The sequence below is a fragment of the Apodemus sylvaticus genome, chromosome 6 (genome assembly GCF_947179515.1).
Source record: "Apodemus sylvaticus chromosome 6, mApoSyl1.1, whole genome shotgun sequence".
NCBI lineage: Eukaryota > Metazoa > Chordata > Mammalia > Rodentia > Muridae > Apodemus > Apodemus sylvaticus.
Window position 1 is genome coordinate 83,345,161 of NC_067477.1, and position 21,978 is coordinate 83,367,138.

Genomic DNA, 21,978 nt, shown 5'->3' on the forward strand with positions numbered 1-21,978 from the left:
GGGATAAACAGGTCCACCTTCACTTTGTAGTATAGCACATACACACACACACACACATACACACACACAAACATACACACACAAACACACACACACAAACACACACACAAACACACACACACACACACACAAACACACACACAAACACACACACACAAACACACACACACAACACACACACAACACACACACAAACACACAAACACACACGCAACACACACACAAACACATACACACACACAAAACACACACACAAACACACACACACAAAACACACACACACAAACACACACAAACACACACACACAACACACACACAACACACACACAAACACACAAACACACACGCAACACACACACAAACACATACACACACACAAAACACACACACAAACACACACACACAAAACACACACACACAAACACACACAAACACACACACAAACACAAACACACACACAAACACACACACACACACACACACACACACACGTTGGGATATAGTTAATGCTTTCCCAGTATTCTCAAAGCCATGAGCTTGATTCCCCCCCTTCACCCCGCATCACATAAACTGAACAAAGAGGGGCACACTTGTAATTCCAGCACTTAGGAGGTAGAAGGAGGAGCATCAGAAGTTCAAAGCTCATTTTCTGCTAAACAGTGAATTTGAGACCAGCCTGGGATATATGAAAGAGACCTTGTCTCTAATTAATCTAAAAAACAACAAGATATATTGTCTTGATGTATAGTCTTCTTGGCAAATCATTAGACTAAGATATGAAAAAAAAACAATAAGAAAATATAAGTTCATAAGGAGATAGAAGCTCAATATTAAACTATTGTGAAAAGGATTCAAGGTGAGTTTTGCAAGGTGGGTGTGGGATACTAGTACTTGGGACACTGAGGCTGGCAGATGACAGCAAGTTAGTCAGGGATACATGGTGAAGACCCTGTATTAAGAAGACACAGTCAGGTAGGACTATGCGGGACCATTTAAAAGAAGGGAATGGTGCTTTGACCAGGGTAATAGTCCATCTATGGAGGTTTTAACTTCTGTTCTCACAATGTGCCAGTAATATCATATACACTTTTTGATTAATCATATTAATTGACATCGATCACCACACCATTTACAAGAGTTCCTTCCTGCCTGAACCTGCTGAATGAAAGATCATTCAAAGGCAAGAAGGTACACATAAGAAAATCAAAAGCAAATGTTAGCTCCCTTCTTTCTGATGACTCTAGCTTGTTGTATCAAATTGTCATAAAACTAGCAAGAATACTTTTTGTCTTAAACATCATAACAGTGTCTGAGTACATTTTCTACATTATAGTAGCTCCTGTATTAAATTTTGTTAACTTCCCATTTAGTAACCAAATCTATTTCAAAAATTGCAGTATGTGAGTTAGCTCTCTTGGGAATCTGCCTCTTGAAATCAAGGCCCTCATGTATGGATTTTAGAACAGAACTGAGTACTAGACCAACACCTCAACTTTCCCAGGCATTTCTTAAGCCTCCCAGAATATCACAGTCATTGTTGGGGTCCAGGAGTTGCCTCACAAACCACACAAACACTGATCTTGGTCAGACAGGGATAGTTTATTGGACATTCACCAGGACTGATGGATCACAGCTGCAGACCAAACTTAGAAGCTGGCTGGACTCTTAGCCAGGATCCTCTAGATCTTTTAAGTCTTGAAATCCATAAACATTTGCATCAAGTTATTTCATCAGTCAGGATTTAGGGATAAGAGGATTTCCTTTGGAACATATCTTAGCTGTACATTTATCTTGTCCTCAGTGGTTGAAGTCTTCAAGTATGGCGGGGGACTTGCCTTGCCTAACACACTTAAGTCCTAACTTGCCAACCAGGATGTCAGTTACATGGACATATCTCTTTTTGCCAAGCAGGATGCTGGTTCCCAGGGAGGTCTTGGGACTTTATTGGATCGCTCCTCAAAATGGAAGTCTTATTCCAAGTAGCTTCTTATGTTGGTATGAATGTCTCTCTTATGTTAGGGTCCATCCAAGGGGCAGCTTATAAAGGCAAGAAACCATAAAAGCTTATACACAGGTAGAGCAACCCTGTGGTTGGTTCAGGTCCAAGCTTATTCTGAATAACTATACAAAACACTTCTAACTGACCTCTGTTGTGACTGTTTTCCAAGAACACCAAATCACAGAGCATAACAGAGTCTGCAATCAACTAGAGCATGTGAAAGTTTCCTAGTGACAGCACATGAGAAATTTTCCATATACCATTGGTAGCAGCATACAATGGTAGACTAGCCGGGTAACAGTTACCTAGGCTTTAACAATTTACCTAGGCCTTAATATCTGTATTGTTCAAGATGTATGATATCACCTACCTTTAATTTAAATACATTGAAATGAAATAATTTTTTTTATTCAGTTAGTCACAGTAACCACACTCCATGGGATGAGAGGTGATAGATGGCTGGTGACCTCTGTGCTCAGCAACACCACTGTGGGGCATTTCATCTGTGGATAGCACTGTGGATAGCACTGTGCTAGATCATCTCACAGGTGCTTCACTGTCGCCAGTCTTTTATCAACACATGTCTCATGGTTTCTCATTCTAAAACACTGCTGCTTACACTCCAGTACAGCAAATTCCCCTGTATTTGATAAGACCGTGGAGGAACACATGTATTTAAGAAGCTGGAAAGCTCATAGCAGAGAGCAAGTGTTGGGTTCTCACACCCAGGGCGTGGCAGCTGCTACGGGAGGTCACAGTCCTTCCTCAGAAGTCCCTGTGTTCATTTCCATCAGCATCTTCCCTGTTATCAAATATTTGTCTTACCTAAGGCGCAAAATGCTGTGCAGCAAGTAAATACAGCAAAGAACTGGTTTCATGTTTATTATGGATTTCTATGCTCTGTGCACTTGATTTTCATTTAGGGAAAGGAACGTGGATGCAAAAATTACTGAGGATTAAAGTGTTCCCCCACGGAACCTTGGAGCTTTCTCTGCTTATTTTGGAAACAGAAAGATAGCATTGCATACAAAAGTGGCAAAGACATGAATGGGCTGCCTCATTTTCGATTCATGGAACTTCAGTGGTGGTCACGGCACTGGTAACAACAAACAGGAAGTTCTGAGGCAGGAGACTGTGCATCTGAAGCAGAGATGGTTTATTTCCTCTATTGTTTAATGTCAAGATCTGACTTGTTTACAACTGCGCTCTTGCTGAAGATAGAAAAGCAGCAGAAAGAATGGTTGAATTTGATAGAGGACAAAACCCAAACCAAACCAAGACAAAACAACAACAGCAACAACAACAACAACAAAACCCCCTATTTACATAGATTTTTCAACCTCTTGAATGCAGAAAGGAAGCTCAGGTTGTAGTTTGCTTCCAGCACTTTTATTGACACAGCTGAGAAGAATGCAAGCTATTCCCATTTCCTGCTCAAATTCTACCTTTTAGGTACTACTTAGTGCTTCCTGAAGACTTGAGGCTCCTCGTGGTCACATCTAGATCCTTGGGTTGCTGCTTCTTTGATACAATGCTTTAGGACAGTTAGGAACACTTCCTATGTTTTGATAACTTGAGAGGCCTGCGATGAATCTGGGAGACTTCAATGAACAGGAAATGATAACTATTCTATGTGAAGTAAGGACACAGATATTCTTTTCTGGAAGGAAGGCAAAAAAAACACAAAGCAAGAAGTATTTTTGTGTGTGAGTATAGTACAGTTTTTACTGTTTTATTTGTTAAGGAAATAAATATACTTATTACTAAAATTCTATGAAATATATATAAAATCTGTAGAAAAATTTACCCTAATATACTTGAGGAAAATAAATATTTTTTAATAAACATTGTTGTTTTATGAGTTCATATTATCAATAATGCTCAGTAGCTTAAAATTTTACTTGAAATATGAATATTTTTCTTCCCATAAATAGTTTTATAAATTTTAGGGTCTGTATAGTTTTCCATCATTTGACTATAGTAGCTTTAACTAATCCCTTATATAGTTGGCATTCAGTAGCTTGTTCTTTTTAATATAAAACATTGTCATGAAAATTCAGGTTATTTTAATGTATTTAATAATTTAGCTCTCTCTTTTTGAGACAGGATTTCTCTGTGTAGCCGTGGCTCTGCTGGAACTTGCTCTGTAGACCAGACTGGCCTCAAACTCACAGAGATCCACCTACTTCTACCTCCCAAGCAGTGGCATTAGAGGTGGGTACCAGCATCACCAAGCTTAATTTTTTCTTTAAAGTAAACTGCCACAATAAAACTATTGAGGTAAGTACTCGGTATGTTTTCTGTTACATATGGCTAAATCACATTCTAGAATTTTCCTTCACGTGAGACAGTGATTGTTGGTCACATTTCCTTCACATGATAGATTGTAGATCCTTGCTATTTGGTGTTTTTATTTATTTTATTTAGGCACATGGGTCTCCGGTATCCCATACTGCCCTCAAACTCAAGGACGGACTTGAAGGATCATAGATCCTCCTGTCTCTACCTCCTGAGTGCTGGGATCACAGGTATATGCCACCATGCCCAACTTTATGCAGGATCCAATTTGGGGTTTCATGCATCCTGGGCAATCACTCTACCAGCTGAGTTCCACTCTTGTCCACTACTACTTCTCTTAAGGTCTGTTCACCCAAACAACCTCTGGTATGGTATAAAAACTTCTCTGTTTCAAAATTTAATGGCAGTATAGGCAGACTTAAGAAGAAAGAAAAGAGACAGGTACTGGAGAAATGTGGAAACAAGTTCTATGGGGTGGGGAGTTACACACTTTAACCCATGAATAGAGAGTTTGCTGCAGTCTCACCCGCCCACCCCCACCCCCAGGCTAATCCCAATGGGGGAACCAAAAGTACTTCCTGTGTAATCTGTTCTGAGATGAAACTTTGGAAGTAGCCACAAAGTAGGAGTGGTATGTTAGTTAGGAATATATAGTCTGAAACCGGAGTTTAAACCGAGTTGTCACTTAAAGCAGTATAACCTTGAACAAGGAACTCAGCCTATCTTCTTCTCATTTTTAAAATTTGCACTTGTAAAATGAGATAAATAACAGGGTTAGCTCCCAGTGTTGTTGTGACATGAAGTGACTTAATAGAGTGGTTAGAGAGGTGTCTGGTACATCTGTTAAACCAGCCTTTAAAAGTGTCTGGCATTGCATATAATGGCACTCAGAAGCACTGGCTGAGACACATGATGACTAGTAAGGGGGAGATATACATACACAGACTCTGTCCAATACATGTAGTTTAGACAAGTTGAGTGCTGATGTATAAGAGTAATTTCCAAAGAAGTAAAATCCAATAAATGAAATCTTATGGAAATTTTCAATGAGTTACTTTCTGTGGCTGTGAAACACACCATAATAAAGAGGGCTTTTAGCTGGGGGTCCATGGTTCTGAAATAGTCGTTCCCAGCCTTTCTCGTGTTCTGATGTTTTAACACAGTTCCTTGCATTGTGGCAACCTCAATCACAAAATTATTTCATTGCTATTTCATGACTATAATTTTTCTACTATTATGAATTATAATGTAAATATTTGATATGCAGCCACATATCAACAGGTTGAGAACCTCTGTTTATAGAAGCTTAGAATCTAAGACCATTATGCAGGGGGTATAGCAACGGGCAGGCAGGCCTGATGCCGGAGCAGTAGCTGAAATGCTGTGAAAACAACCATGAGAAAGAGAGAAAGCCAACTGCAATGGCGTGGTTTTTGAAACCTGACTGTCTACTTGGCTATGATACAACTCCCCCAACAAAGCCACACCTCCCCCAACAAAGCCACACCCCCAAAGATACACACCCTAATTTTTCCCAAACACTTTTGCCAACTGCTGACCAAGTATTCAAATATATGTGCCATTCTCATTCAGACTACCACAGATTGAGGTCAAACACTGTGTTTTACTCATTTCTTTATTTTATTTTATTTTTTGTTTTTTTCAAGACAAGGTTTCTCTGTATAGCCCTGGCTGTCCTGGAACTCACTTTGTAGACCAGGCTGGCCTTGAACTCAGAAATCTGCCTGCTTCTGCCTCCCAAGTGCTGGGATTAAAGGCCTGCGCCATCACTGCCCGGATCACTCATTTCTTTATTAGAGAAGCAAAAGCATAAAGAATCCTCAAAAGGAGTGTGTGTGTGTGTGTGTGTGTGTAAGTAAACTTCTGCATAGGTGTAATGCTGGCCTCTTGTGCATTGTAGAGGTGATTTTTATTTCTACCAGACAAAAAATCCTTTGCTTCTCGTGAATAAAAATCACTTGATGGTAGTATTAGTCCCAATGCTTACCAGTTAGCTTTATGCAACCGTGTCAGCCCTTTCTGTGGATTAGGATAACAGTGTCTGGTTCATAGAGCTCTAATAAGGATGAAATGACAGGACTAAAGTTCCTGATGTGACTCACAGCCATTCAACGAACAGGGACTATTATGAACTTAATTATAACTAACTGATCTGGGTAAGGAGTAATTGCCGAGTTCTTGCTTGTGCCACACCCATTACCCCAGGTAGAAGCTACATCCAGCAAGAGGAAAAGCCCAGGGGAAGGATGGGGCATGACCCCCACGGGGACACATCGGATGTCATCCTGATCAGAGAAAGGAGCTAGGGAGAGGGCACCGAGAAACAGCAGCAGGCTGGTAATGCGTACATAGCATCTGCAAGAGTTCTGAGATCCCCACTGAGGAGTCTTGGCTTGATAGAATAAGTACCCAAGTCTGAAGTGCGGATCCAGAGGCTTTAGCCTGAACCTGTTGATTTAGCTGCTGGCCATTGACAGCCTGTATTTGTCACATTACCCAGATGCTGGTTGAATATCCCGAAGTTTAAAAATGATTGGTACAGAATAAATATCCCCTTGTTTGTAATTTTTATCAAGTTTGAGATATGATTGATAGTAATTATACATATTAAAGGTAGACAAGTAATGTTTAGTTTTGATATCCATGTATATTTATGAACTATCACAATCAAACTGATAAGAATATTGCTGCTCTCTCTCTCATGTATATGTGTATATGTGTACATATGTATGTAAAATTAGGATCCACTCTCTTGAAAAAATGTAACTATGTAGCCCTTTAGTTACTATACTGTTCATTAGGTTTCTAGAACTTTTCCATCTTATCACTAAAATTTGGACCCCAAGATCAAAATCTTATTTCAGCCGTGCAAAATCTGCTATCTACCTCTGCTTCTGTGAGTTCCAATACTTCAGCGTCCACATATGAGTGAGGGCATGCCGTATCTTTCCTCCTGTGTCTGGCTTATTTCACTTAGCAGAATATCCTACAGGTTCAAAACTGTTCCAAATGGTAGGACTTCCCTGGTCAAGGCATATTCTTAAAACATGGGGGCAGTATAAAATAAGGATGGGCAGCTAATGTGCTATGATGACAAAACAAGGTGAGAGGAAGGCAGGAGGGAGTTGGCCATAGCTGTGGCCAATGGCAGGAAGGATGGGGCCTTCACTAGAGTCCACGTGAAGGACCCTTAACTGTGACTATAGAGGGATCATTTAGTGACTCAGCAGAGAGCAGGCTTTAAAGTTTGAGAAGAGGGGGTTGGAGACGTTCTGATGCAAACGGGGGAATGAAAATGGCTAGTCAGGAATTTGCTAGATGAAGATATTTCAAAAGATGCTTATAGGATCAGAAAAACAGGCAAGCTCTAAGCCTGAGTGACAGGTCTGAGCTGGAACAAGGAGAGTTTTATGGGTGTCAGAACACATCATTCCACACACAGAAGCCGCATAGGCCGGATGCCAACCATACAGAACTGAAAATGAGGTTGCTTTAATCTTGCCTGGAACTATAGAAAAGGTCCGTGAGCAGTCTGTTTCAAAGATCAAAAGGTATAGGATGGTTGCAGAGTGATGTAACTTAATTATTTTGTTCTTTCTAGGCAGGGTGTAAAATCCTTAAGGGACGGTCAAGGTGTTTGGAAACTCACTTACACTCCCCAGGGAGGTGCTTGGTAAATGTTTAGTTGTTGAACTGAGGCTTAAGGTGATCCTTAGAGAGAGGTGAGCATACGCCACCTCTAGCCTAGAGTTAGCCTGTTTTCAGCAAGTTGCATTGGTTCAATTTCCTACCATTGTAGCATCCTCTGAGAGGCTGATTAAGATACCTGGCTAACATGGGAATTGCTGTCTGGAAATTAAAACTTAAAAGTACATCCTGCTTCCCAGACTCAGCCATGAGTAGTTATACCCTTAACCAGAACTGTTTAATCCCAACTCTATGTTGGTTGGGGCAGAATTACAGAGGCTTCAGGAGGAGGCTGGGTGATTCTTGCCTGCTGCACTTGCTTTTATCAAACTACAAATGCCTTTTAAGAGAGCTTTTGGTTTCAAGTATTTTAATTTGGGATATGATCTAATTTTCAGCAAAAAAAACCCAAAACGACAACAACAACAAAACCCCAAAACAAACAACAACAACCCCCCAAAACATCCCACCTCCATTGCAACCTTTTAGATTTTATAATAATTAAAATGTTTTATTGCTCATGTGTAAATAGGATGCTCAGGGTTAGGGTCAGGGTCAGGGTCAGGGTCAGGGTTAGGGTCAGGGTTCCCTGAGCATTAGTCCCCAGGTGAATTTCCAAACTTGAGATTGTACACATTCTCACAAAAGGTTTATGTGCACTTGTATTATTTGACATTCAGTAATGGATATTTTCATGCAACATCAGTGTCATAGTTATTTTCTTTTGCTGTAACAGAAACACCATGACCAAGGAAACTTACAGGAGAATGTATTTAATTGAGTTTATGGCTTAAAAAAATTAAAGTCCATGATGGTGGAGTAAAGGCATGGGGAGAGGAACAGCTCAGAGCTCACATCTTGTCATTAACCATTTATTGAATCTATATGAATACCTTCTGTCCCTCTTTTGAATTGAGATTTAAATTGATATTATGACAATCACATTATTAAGAGGAAGTTTATATTTTACATCTGTCCTATGTTATTTATGACAATTAAGTTAATGAATCAAACTTATTTTTTTAAAAAATATTTTTATTTACATTCCAGCCATTACCCTCCCTCTCAGTCCCCTGTCCCACAGTTCCTCATCCCATTCCTCCTCCCCCTTTCCTCCAAGAGGGTGCTCCCTCCACCCCTGACCTCCCCCTTCCCTGGGGGATTAGGATTAGGCACATCTTCTCTCACTGAGTATTAGATAAATTAATCTTATATTTTGTGACTTTAGTTTAAACAAATGCAAAGAAGTTTCAAATGAATATTTTCCCAAACTTGAGCTTTTGGGTTGCCTCAAACATACAAAGCATTGATAAAATGTTTTTGTCTATTCAGCTGATACAGACTGGGGGAGCATCAACTCTATCTCAGGTTTTATTCCCTAACTGGAAGAACAACATGAAACAAACTTTGATTGTGGTCCATGATACAAACTGTATTTTGTGGGAACTGGATAGAGGATGGTGGATGAGAAGCGACAGAGTCATGTGACAAATCCAGGGAAATCTGACTCTAGATGCCAGCATCAGGGCGCAAATCTGAGTTTCTTGTACAGCACATTACCTTATATACCGTGTTTGAGCCAATCAATCCCAAGCCCCTAAATCCTCTGCCAGTCCTATCTCAACACACACAATGAAAGCCCTGCCTGGCCAGGTTACTCAGGAGGAGGAGGGGCATTGTCACCTGTTAGGACTTCCATGAAGAGGAGGGAAGGATTTGTTTACTTCATGCAAGCAGCTGCTTTGACCCATGGGAAAAGGCCTGTGTTATAGAAGTTGATGAGAAATTCATGACTCTGCTATTTTAATTGCATGGGTTTTATAATTGATATCCTTATAAATGTGAGATGGTTCATCATTTTTAAGATTCTGCACAACTTTTTTTCCTCTCTTCACCTTTTCCTAGGTTTTAGGGGGAAAGCCTGAGCTTCCGGCCCCTGCCTTGGCCTAGGTTCCCTTTTGCTCTCTCACTGGGGTTCCGGGAGCCATCTTAGATCTCATGCCATGTAGGGCAGATCAGGACTCTTCGAAGAGTTGCAAGAGCCTGTGGTGCCTCGCTCTCTACCTCACTTGTTCCTTCACAAGGTTGACCTCCACATCCTCCACAGTATTTGTCCTTTGGGTATGGTGTGCATACTTACAATGCTAAGTATGAGCCCTGACGAAATATCCTGACAAAATCGTCTCATGGAAAGAGATGGCTTCTTTTAGCTCACACTTTGGCTTCCATTCAGTCATGGCGGAAGCCTGAGGTGGCTGGTCATTGTTAGGAAATGTGGAGTGATGAACACTGATACTCAGATAGCCTTCTTTTACACACTTTTGGGAATCCAGCCTAGGGAATGATGCTGCTCACATCTAGGATAGATTTTCCTACCTCAACTTAACCATTATAATGCCTCACAGACGTGCCCAGAGCCTATCACCCCAGGAGGTTCTAGATTCTATTAAGTTAATGGTTAAGATTAATTAACCCTCATCATATTTTAACTCAAAACAATAACTTAATTTAAGGAATTAATTAATAGAAACCAGAGTATTTCTACAAACATGGGCCTCATAAGAAATTTTGTCTGCTATGGAATTGAGCTGAAGAACTCATTTTACTTAATCTCTGTTAGCTTAAAAAAGTAGGGAACCCCCCCCCCCCAATTCTCATATGGGCTTTCTTGGAAGTGCATGTCAGCAGTAGGCACAGGATTTGTTTACTTCATGCCACCAGCTGCTTTGACCCATGGGAAAAGGCCTGTGTGATAGAAGTTGATGAGAATTCATGACTCTGCTATTTTAATTGCATGGGTTTTATAATTGATATCCTTATAAATGTGAGATGGTTCATCATTTTTAAGATTCTGCACAACTTTTTTCCCCTCTTCACCTTTTCCTAGGTTTTAGGGGGAAAGCCTGAGCTTCCGGATGGAGACAATGATGAGGATGTCATAGCAGACATAAGTAACAGGAAGATGGCGAAGCTCTACATGGTGAGTTCCTCGGGGTCGATTCTGTCTTTGGCACTGCGGAGACTGTCGCTACTGTAGTAGGGAGCTTTCCTTGTCCTCGCAGAGAAATGTGCAGGTGATATTTCACATGTATGTATTAAAATGATCGCATCTATAGCTTTTTGTTAATGTTAACAAAGTTACTCTTGTGACTTACATAGTGTTGTATAGTTACCTATTAGTTTGTTATATTTTGATATAGTACACCTGACAAAAATGTTTCCTTTATAGAATGAAGTATTTTTGTGAGCTTTTTCTTATAAACTTTTGGTAAGATTGTAAAATCTTCATCTTCTTTAGAATGTCCTTTTAGTACAAAAAGGGCTTTCTTTGTTCCAGGAAGGTGGACACTCAGATCAGTCAGCTTGAAGGAAACAGGGTGGAACCAGCCTTGGGTCAGGTGCTGGCTGACCTAGTGCCCAGTGGCCTCTGTGGTGAATGACTGGGCAGGGCAAATTCTTCTGAGGCTCTGTTTTCTGAAAGGGAGGGAGAAGGTGTGGAAAGACACCAGAGAAAGTAGTTTTATTAGGTGATTATTAAGTTTCTTCCAATAACAGAATTTTGAATCTACTCTTATGAAAGCAACAAGAGTCACACAACACAGCAGAGGAGACTGAACGCCAAGAGTCTCCAGTGTCTCTCTCTTACAACTTTCTAAGGACGTGACTAGAGCAGACAGTATTCTCCTGCACAACTTAGTGGCTTTCTTCTCAACAGGAAGAAAATGTATTTGGTGGCTTTTAGGGAACTTCCTCCTCCTCTTCCTCCTGTTCCTCCTCCTCCTCCTCCTCCTGCTCCCCCCTTCCTCTTTTGAGACAGGGTTTCTCTATGGTCTGTATAGTCCTGGATATCCTGACACTATGTAGACCAGACTGACTTTGAATTTACTGCCTTACTGCCTCCTGAGTGCCAGAATTAAAGGCATGCCCCTTTCAGGAACCAAGTCCTTGTTCTGAATGAAGATAGATTATTAATTTGTGTAACATAACTTCCTTTTTATAATAAAGACGTGGCTTCTTTTTGTCTTAGGTGATAAAGGAAAATATGATTATCATATCTGCTAAACACTGATATTTTTAACACAATCCATACAGAAATTGTTGAATAAATAGTGAGGCTTCATTACTTATTTTACAGTCTAACAAATGTCACTTATTCCTCACCATTGATCAAAACCTCTTTTCCCTCTCAGACAGCATTATGTATCAAATACATATTGGGAAATATTAATCTTAAACCATAGCTCCCTCTAGTGGAAATGTAGTATAGTGTACAATTTGGGGCCAAAGAAGATGGAAAGCCAAATCACTGTGGGCACTTTCTGAATATATATAGAGCAAACTCCCCTTGTTGATGCAAAACTGGGCTATTGGTTGAAAATGGGTCTGAAGCCTTCATATTTAAGAAATAAGCAGTTGATACTCTTGCAACCTACAAGCTGACCTTTGAAAACCAGTGCATTGAGATGGTGCATAAATATCACCTTCAACTTTATACAACCGCCTTCAAAATTTCCTTAAAAGCTTCATCTCCACTGTGACGGAAAGCAATTGACCTTGGTAGTTTTATCAACATATAGCTACATTTCTGGACTTAGATCAAAAAGCATCTCCAGCCATAAACTACACTGTACAGATGCTTTCTCCTGTGTAGTAACTACCATTTGGTAAGGACCCAGTGACTGAAGTTAAACAAATTAACACTCAGTTTTTTGTGTGCATATAATGAGTACAGGATTGTCACCTGCTTGAAGAGTTTGCTCTAAATTTTAAAATAAATGGCCATGGAATGAAGAACTCAAGCAACTTAGTAAACACTAGCATTGTGGTAGCCCTTACACAGTACAATTATAACCATAGTTTTCTGATGTCTCAGAGACAGTGACAAAGTTTAACTTTCTATTAGCAGTTTTTCTGCCTTTAAAAATCTTTCTACAAAAGTGTTTTGGGTCCAGCTGGACCCAGGGATGATTTGTCTCTGTCTCAAATCAGCTCTGTTATATATACCCTGTAAGGCTCATGCTCTCAAAGCACGCAGCGCATTCTCACTACATCTATGGAGTGTGTAACTATCACTGTAAAGCAACTTTAGAATGATTCTTCCCAAAATTAAATCCTGGAGTTCAAGTTTTTTCTAATAGGTTTCAGATGCAAGTGGGTCCATGAAAGTGACGCTGGTGGCTGAGGAAAACCCGTTCTCCATGGCCATGCTGCTCTCTGAAGAATGCTTCATTTTGGACCATGGTGCTGCGAAACAAATTTTTGTGTGGAAAGGTGAGAGATGCCATTTCTATGGTTGCTGTATGTCGGATTTGATGCTCTTTTCCTAGGAGGTGAAAGAAAACATCCTGACTCTATAGAAAAACATCTCTCTTGAGAAACTGTAAGTCTCTCACCTGGTGCAGCTGATGGTCAACTGTTTGGAACTCTTCAGCAAGGGTTAGGGAGCTAAGGAAAGCATTTGAGTATCAGAAATATAAATTGTTAAATATACTGTCAATTACTGTGCAGTAAATGTATTTAAAATGCCAGGGAATTTTGCCATTCTCCCATAGCTATATTCAAATTAATATTTTTTGGTACACAAGTATTTCTTGATCATGAAGTCCATTCCTATCCAGGGACTAACCAGCTGGGCCTTGCTTAGATTCTGAGACTAGATAAGGTTTAGGCATGTTCAGGGTGGTATGGCCATATACAGTGCAGTGTATCCCTTTCTGTAATTTTATCTTCCTTTCTATTTCTTTAGGTAAAAATGCTAACCCCCAGGAGAGGAAGACAGCCATGAAGACAGCTGAGGAGTTTCTACAGAAAATGAATTATTCTACCAATACCCAAGTATGTGCGAAAAGAAGTCGCTAGAAGGATCATTGAAACCCGAGAGTCAGGAAGTCTCCACAAAGCTCATGAAAAGTTTGCTTCAAAGCTGTGTGTGTGTATATACACAAATATCCATACTAGTCTTTTTGTGAGCAAAGTTTTGCAGAAAGTGGAGGTCAGGGCAACACAAAGCTGTGTATGTCCTTGGTAGAATGCTTGTCTAGCATGTAAGAAGCACTGGACTCCATCTCAAAGACTGCATAAAACTGGGTGTGTGGCGGCGCACACGTGTAATCCCAGCACTTGGTAGGTACAAGCAGGGGAATTGGTTCAAGGCCATTCTCAGCAGCCTAGAGGGTTTGAAGCTAGCCTGCATTGCATGAAACCCTGTCTCAAAAAATGTATAACTTCCATAAAGACTATCACCCACTCTTCAGACTATTATAAAGACCCAAGTAACAGCATTATAACGTTTGGTTTCCTCCAGATCAAGTCAGTCATTGACTAGCTACTCTTTTTTCTCTGTGAACTTTTTATTTCATGAATGCCCTCTGGATATGTGTGTACACACACACACATCCTGGCACAAGTAACACAGTGGGATCATGTCTTCTTGGTCTCTTGTGAACCTAACATAGAGAAACATTTATGCAGTGGTAACATTTTTTCTCATCTTTATTATTCAAATTCAGCAGCAATGATTTCAACTGTGAGGAAAAACCTAGACTGAATTGTGGTAGTTGTACAGACGTACAAAGTTACAAGTGTAGTCACAGATACAAGGACGGTATTCCCATTGCTTCATTCTTTCTCCTACTGTAGCTCTTCTTCTTGGTCTCTTACTTTCCCATTGATTTTTTTTTTTTTTTTAATTGCAGATTCAGGTTCTTCCGGAAGGTGGAGAAACACCAATTTTCAAACAGTTCTTTAAGGACTGGAAGGATAAAGACCAGAGTGACGGCTTTGGGAAGGTGTACATCACAGAGAAAGTGGCTCGAATAAAGCAGATTCCCTTTGATGCCTCAAAACTGCACAGTTCTCCGCAGATGGCGGCCCAGCACAACATGGTGGACAATGGCTCTGGCGAAGTGGAGGTACTTTTCTATCTCTCTCTTTCTCTTTGTGTTTTTATCTGGCTTCTCTATGGTATCTGGAAGGAAAAAATACTGCCTTGGCAAACTTTAAACCTTTTAAAAAGGTGAGTTTTACTTAGTAAGGAAGGAGGCCTAAAACTATATACTGAGTCACGGAGTTGCAGCCCAGAGCTGCCGCTGGGCTTCAGGTCCATTTGCACACCAGCGTGTTGATTCTCTTTAAGGTGGTGGTGGGCACAGCAGCTTTTTCTATCAGAAAGACTGTGTGTGGGGTTATATAGGATTGTACTCATAGCAGGCCAACAGCCATCCACTGCCTCCCTAACACATGTCTGAAGCATTCATGAAGCAAAATGAGCTAAAAGCAGATGTTTCCTGAGTATTCAACTTGCGTGTATTTATTATTCCAGTTTAGATCAAAATTGCTAAAGCTCTCCTAACTGTCTTAAACTCAAATCTCCTCAGATCCAGTCCACTCTCCAGTCATCTGATTTAGTGAGGACTGGTTAATAGCAGCTCTCCTTTAAAATACCTTTCTGGCTCTCCAGCCTTCCTGAAGCTTCTCTCCTGCTGGAACTTCAGGATTTGACCCTTGGTCTCCTCTTGACATCTGAAGTGTCCCCACGCCTCTGTGCACTATGGCCAAACAGTTTTCTAGCAACTCAGTCTAGTAGCAGCTCTTCTGAGGAGCTGTCCCTCAGCACTGAAAAGGGCCTTCTAGTGTATGTAGGAGATGATTTCCCCCAAAGTATCATACAATTGTTATCAAATGTATCACACAATTGTTATTCAAATGGACCACATCATTGTTACCCAATGTACCACAATGGTATTTGTTCATGGATTTCTCCTAGATCTTCCATCAGTTCCTCGAGGGCAAGAGTTAAATCCTTTGTATCTACATCCCTAGGTCTTATCACAATGCTTGAACCAAGTATAACTGATACATTTAGGGGATACTTTCTCCCCTTTTCAAAGGACTGAAGTGTGATGTTAAGTGCGTAGGTGTTGGCATGTGGGAATGAGACCATCAGCGTTCAGATGCCACCATCAGGCGGGGTCAACCCCTGGTCTGCATCCCTCTCCTGCTTGGTTATCCTCCCTGCAGCTCAGCACATGAAGCTTTCTTTGTAGAGTGCATTCTGAGCGGACTGAGCGTCTCGTCGGCAGCTGTGCTGGCGGTGCAGGCTGTGGCTCTGGTCACAGCTTCTCTGAGAAGGCATCCTGTGGCACGCTGGTGCTGCTCACCTGGTGTCTGTGTTTAGGCTCGTGAGGTTGGTGAGGCTCTGTAGCTGAGCTCTCCGCTCTCTAGAAGGCGTGGTGAAGGGCGCTTCTCCTAGATGCCCTGCACTGTTCTCTGGACTGCTCACCCCATATTCCAAAGCCATACACTGACCTGCTTTACCCCATCACCCATGCGGGAGGAACTGTGCCAGCTACAGGGGCACGATGCACTGCCTGGTGGCCTCCTGCTCACTGGCCACTTCACAAATGATAAAAAATTTTTACTCTATATTTGGAACATATTTCTGAGCCGAGTTGTTGTAGTTTTATTGTAGTAGTAGCATATTCTTTTCATTAATTCATACCCCACACCCCCACACACACATCAATAATATTGAAACTATTGGGAAGATGGTACATGCCCATCTTCTTAGCACTTAGCAGACTAGGACAGAAGGATCATGAGTTCAAGATCAGCCTGGAATATATAGAGAAATCCTGTCTCAAAACAGAGTAACAGCAAAATTTAAGAGCAAAACCATCAACAACAAAACTCTCAGAACTGATGAAATATTGCGGAGGAAACAAAAGAGAGAGATTTTAAAAGTCAAATTTGTTAACCTTCTTGCTTTTGCACGATTCAAAAGTGTTTAGAATAACTAAAACATTGCTTGATAATGAATCTAAAGTAGAAATGACCTACAGTTTATGAATAGTATTTTAGGTCAGTGAACTTTTTTTTAAATTTCTTTTTTTTTTTTAAAGATTTATTTATTATTATATCTAAGTACACTATAGCTGTTTTCAGACACACCAGAAGAGGGCGTCAGATCTCTTTACAGATGGTTGTGAGCCACCATGTGGTTTCTGGGATTTGAACTCAGGACCTTCAGAAGAGCAATCAGTGCTCTTACCCCCTGAGGAATCTCTCCAGCCCATCAGTGAACTTTTAATAGGTTATGTTAACTCTTTCTCTTTCAGATCTGGCGTGTAGAACATAGCGGTAGGGTCCAGATTGACCCAAGCTCCTATGGTGAGTTCTATGGTGGAGACTGCTACATCATCCTCTACACTTACCCCAGAGGACAGATCATCTACACATGGTGAGTCTTTCCAGAGCACAAGTGCCATGGGCCATGCACATACAAATGACTGTCCCCTGTGCAGCATGAGCTAGAACCATCCTTTGATTATCTGTACAACATGCAGATAATACTCAGATTCTGTGCACTGTGGGGATGAATTTCCCAAAATAGCAGGCACCAGACAGACATGGATTACTTAGCAAAGTCCTATAAGGAGTCAAGGCCCAGCTTCTTTAAAATGGAGATGAAAATGTCCTGTCCACGTGTACACATTTCTAGAAATACATGGGGCAATCCAGAATTAGTACTTAGAAAACAACAGTAGCTTTGATTGCTCTGGTCATGTTGAACTGTTGGCTTCCTTTTGATATTTTACAATATCAAGTCTCTTTTTGAAATGACTGCAATGGGAGGGCATTAAAACTTAACTACAAGCCAGTGTACTTTGCTTACATTCTTCTAGGCAAGGAGCAAACGCTACCAGAGACGAGCTGACAATGTCCGCCTTCCTGACTGTTCAGTTGGATCGGTCCCTTGGAGGGCAGGCCGTGCAGGTTGGTATACTTTACCTCTCAACTCATGCAATTCCCTATTTTCCTAGCCCTCTTCCTGATGGAAGCTCACTTTCCCACAGTCAGAAGGGACCTTGGAATTTTTATGTTGATTTCTTTTTACTTTGAAATGCAAATATTTCATAACACACTAGTCATCTCAGATTCTAGAAAAGAGGAAGCCTCTGGAAATAGAATAACAACATCAGCAACCTAATAATCTAAGAGTCCAAGAAGAAAGCGAAGAGAGCCTCTTCTGTTTAGAATCCACCATATGCCACAGTTATTAGACATTTCCAGCTGTGAACAGTTATAATAGACAGACTTATGTGTTGATATGAGCACATCCTAACCCCGAGACCCTGTGAAAATGTTACGTTACAAAGCAAAGGAGAATTAAAATGGAAGTTAGGGAGATGATCTGTGATTACTGGATGATATAAAACACTCAACAGTGTCCTTAGGAGTCAACTAGGGAGAGGGGCAGAGTGAGAGTGATATAGTGTGATGAAGACTCCATGGACCACTGCTGACTTGAGGGGAGAAAGGGACCCCCCCAAAAAAAGGACATGGCAACCTCGAGGAGCTGAAAAGGGCAAGGGAAAAAAAAAGATATCCTTGAGTCCCTACATATCTTAAATACTATTCTATTGCTTGAAGAGACACCATGACCAAGGTGACTTATAAAATGAAGCATTTACTAGAGGTTTGCTTACAGGTCCAAAGGGTGAGACAATGGCCATCATGATGGGAAGCAGGGTAGCAGGCAGGCAGGCATGGCGCTGGAGCAGGGGCTAAGAGGTTATATCCTAATCTACTGGTAGTAGGCAGCTAGAGTGAGAGTGAACCTGGCTTGGAATTTTGAAAGTTCAAAGACCTATGTTTTACAGTTACCTATTGTTGTAGATAACTGAAAATTGTCCAGTTGTGCTTGCTTTGTACTGCTGTGATTTCTTGCTGCTGCTGTAGTAATTATCATATATAAATTCATCCTCTTATACTTCAATAGGCCATAAATTTGAAGTGAGTTATTACCCTAATTTAGTCACTGGGTTGAAATCTATAAGAGTTTACTCACTGGGCCTGAAGCTGGCGAGCAGCCTGATGGTTTGAATGAGAATGACCCCCATAGGCTTACATCGTTAAATGCTTGGCCTCCTGCTAGTGAAACTGTTTGGAAAGAATTAGGAGTTGTGGCCTTGTTAGAGGGGGTATGCAGATACATGTGTATACACACTCACATGCACACACACATACACACATACACATACCTACACCCACACCCCTCACACACACATGTACACACAGATATACACAGATATACACATGAAGTACACATGTACACACTCACATGTACACACACATACACACATACACATACCTACACCCACACCCCTCATACACACATGTACACACAGATATACACACATATACACATGAAACACATATGTACACACTCACATGCACACACACATGCACACATACTCACATACATGCATGCACATGTACACATTCACACATGTACACACCTGTTCATACACACATACACACTCACATATAAACATGTACACATGTACTTGCACACATTCACACACACATACACACATGTACACATACATACACTTTGTTTCTATGAGACGGGACAGCAACTAATGTCTGTAGTATGAGTGTTGGCATACATTTCTCTGCTGTGTCTAAGTGATCGATTCCAGTGAATTTCAGTGTCAGCATTCTCTCTTCAAGTCTGCTTTTCCTCTTCTGGAGTGTCTGCCACATTTCATGCCTGTTACTAGTATCTACAAGAGATGTATACTCTTTGTCTATTTAATTCCTTCCTCTCTATCTGCAGCATGTCTCTTTACTCCTGTTTTTGAAGATCTATTTATTATATTTATATGAGTACACTGTAGCTCTTTTCAGAGATACCAGAAGAGGGCATTAGCTTTTATTACAATTGGTCGTGAGTCACCATGTGGGAATTGAACTCAGGACCTCTTGGCGAGCAGGCAGTGCTCTTAACAGCCCCATCTGTCTACTCCTATCTGCAGAGAGGTACTTACTTGTTCCTTGGCCTTACACCTAGCTAGAGATCTCTGTCTCTGTCTCTCTTTTCTATTTCCTCTCACTTTATAACTGGGTTATAAATGGAGTTTTATATATCCCTAGCTGTGTTCTTTGGCTGTTTGGGGGGGATAACATTTGTTCCCTTGTACTAAGAAAAACCATCTTCTAGACAACGCCATTGGCCTGTTTATGACAGTTCTGATTCAGAACAAGGATGTGTTATTTTGCTACCTCATGTCGATGTCAAGTGAACTCATGTTCTATAATGGCATAAAAGATGTCTGGTTTTCAAACCTTTGTTAATGTGAGGTTTGATTTTCAAGGGTAATAATTAAGCAGAAAAGTGAGTCTGATACTTTAGAACATAAGATTGGTGATGTGGAGACTGAACTTGGCCTCTAACTCTTTTCTTTCCATCTTGGTATGAATTAATAGATGCATAAAGCAAGCTGGTTCTACGAGTAAATGGACATATTTTTTTTTATTCTTTTTTTTTATTCGATATAATTTATTTACATTTCAAATGATTTCCCCTTTTCTAGCCCCCCCCACTCCCCGAAAGTCCCGTAAGCCCCCTTCTCTTCCCCTGTCCTCCCTCCCACCCCTTCCCAGTTCCCCGTTCTGGTTTTGCCAAATACTGTTTCACTGAGTCTTTCCAGAACCAGGGACCACTCCTGCTTTCTTCTTGTATCTCATTTGATGTGTGGATTATGTTTTGGGTATTCCAGTTTTCTAGGTTAATAACCACTTATTAGTGAGTGCATACCATGATTCACCTTTTGAGTCTGGGTTACCTCACTTAGTATGATGTTCTCTAGCTCCATCCATTTGCCTAAGAATTTCATGAATTCATTGTTTCTAATGGCTGAATAGTACTCCATTGTGTAGATATACCACATTTTTTGCATCCACTCTTCTGTTGAGGGATACCTGGGTTCTTTCCAGCATCTGGCAATTATAAATAGGGCTGCTATGAACATAGTAGAGCATGTATCCTTATTACATGGTGGGGAATCCTCTGGGTATATGCCCAGGAGTGGTATAGCAGGATCTTCTGGAAGTGAGGTGCCCAGTTTTCGGAGGAACCGCCAGACTGCTTTCCAGAGTGGTTGTACCAATTTGCAACCCCACCAGCAGTGGAGGAGTGTTCCTCTTTCTCCGCACCCTCTCCAACACCTGCTGTCTCCTGAATTTTTAATCTTAGCCATTCTGACTGGTGTAAGATGAAATCTTAGGGTTGTTTTGATTTGCATTTCCCTAATGACTAATGAAGTTGAGCATTTTTTAAGATGCTTCTCCGCCATCCGAAGTTCTTCAGGTGAGAATTCTTTGTTTAACTCTGTACCCCATTTTTTAATAGGGTTGTTCGGTTTTCTGGAGTCTAACTTCTTGAGTTCTTTATATATATTGGATATTAGCCCTCTATCTGATGTAGGATTGGTGAAGATCTTTTCCCAATTTGTTGGTTGCCGATCTGTCCTCTTGATGGTGTCCTTTGCCTTACAGAAACTCTGTAACCTTATGAGGTCCCATTTGTCAATTCTTGCTCTTAGAGCATACGCTATTGGTGTTCTGTTCAGAAACTTTCTCCCTGTACCGATGTCCTCAAGGGTCTTCCCCAGTTTCTTTTCTATTAGCTTCAGAGTGTCTGGCTTTATGTGGAGGTCCTTGATCCATTTGGATTTGAGCTTAGTACAAGGAGACAAGGATGGATCAATTCGCAATCTTCTGCATGCTGACCTCCAGTTGAACCAGCACCAGTAAATGGACATATTAACCATACTTATAAACAAACTTGATTCATAAAATGGTTGGGTTCTTTAGGTGCATGCAGCTCCATTCCTAATCAAATATTTTCATTCATGGGGATACAATATTTATTAGCTGAGAGGAGATATCACCTAAGCCATAAAGCCTAAGTTGGCCTTAAAGCTATTCCTCACAAAGGGTTAAAAATTGGTGAAAGCTACAAATTGTTTTGAAATTTTGTAATATGGTAAATGATGCACAATTAATGAATTTTTAGGAATTAGCCAGTCGAATCCTACAGTTGATGAAATACTAGTTTCTTACTGAATCACCAGATGGCAGTGGTTCACAATAATTATTTTTAAATAGCTGAAGTTCCACATTGCTT

General features: G+C 40.7%; 1 protein-coding gene across 1 annotated transcript in view; it reads left to right on the top strand.

Annotated features, from left to right (window-relative positions):
- Positions 1–21,978, top strand: part of Scin (scinderin) — a 75,214-nt gene that overhangs the window by 39,527 nt on the left and 13,709 nt on the right. The window contains exons 5-10 of the mRNA XM_052185920.1: positions 10,894–10,986; positions 13,145–13,277; positions 13,753–13,841; positions 14,702–14,917; positions 17,123–17,244; positions 17,690–17,780. Coding sequence (XP_052041880.1) covers positions 10,894–10,986; positions 13,145–13,277; positions 13,753–13,841; positions 14,702–14,917; positions 17,123–17,244; positions 17,690–17,780 — 744 coding nt within the window. The remainder of the gene's footprint in view (positions 1–10,893; positions 10,987–13,144; positions 13,278–13,752; positions 13,842–14,701; positions 14,918–17,122; positions 17,245–17,689; positions 17,781–21,978) is intronic.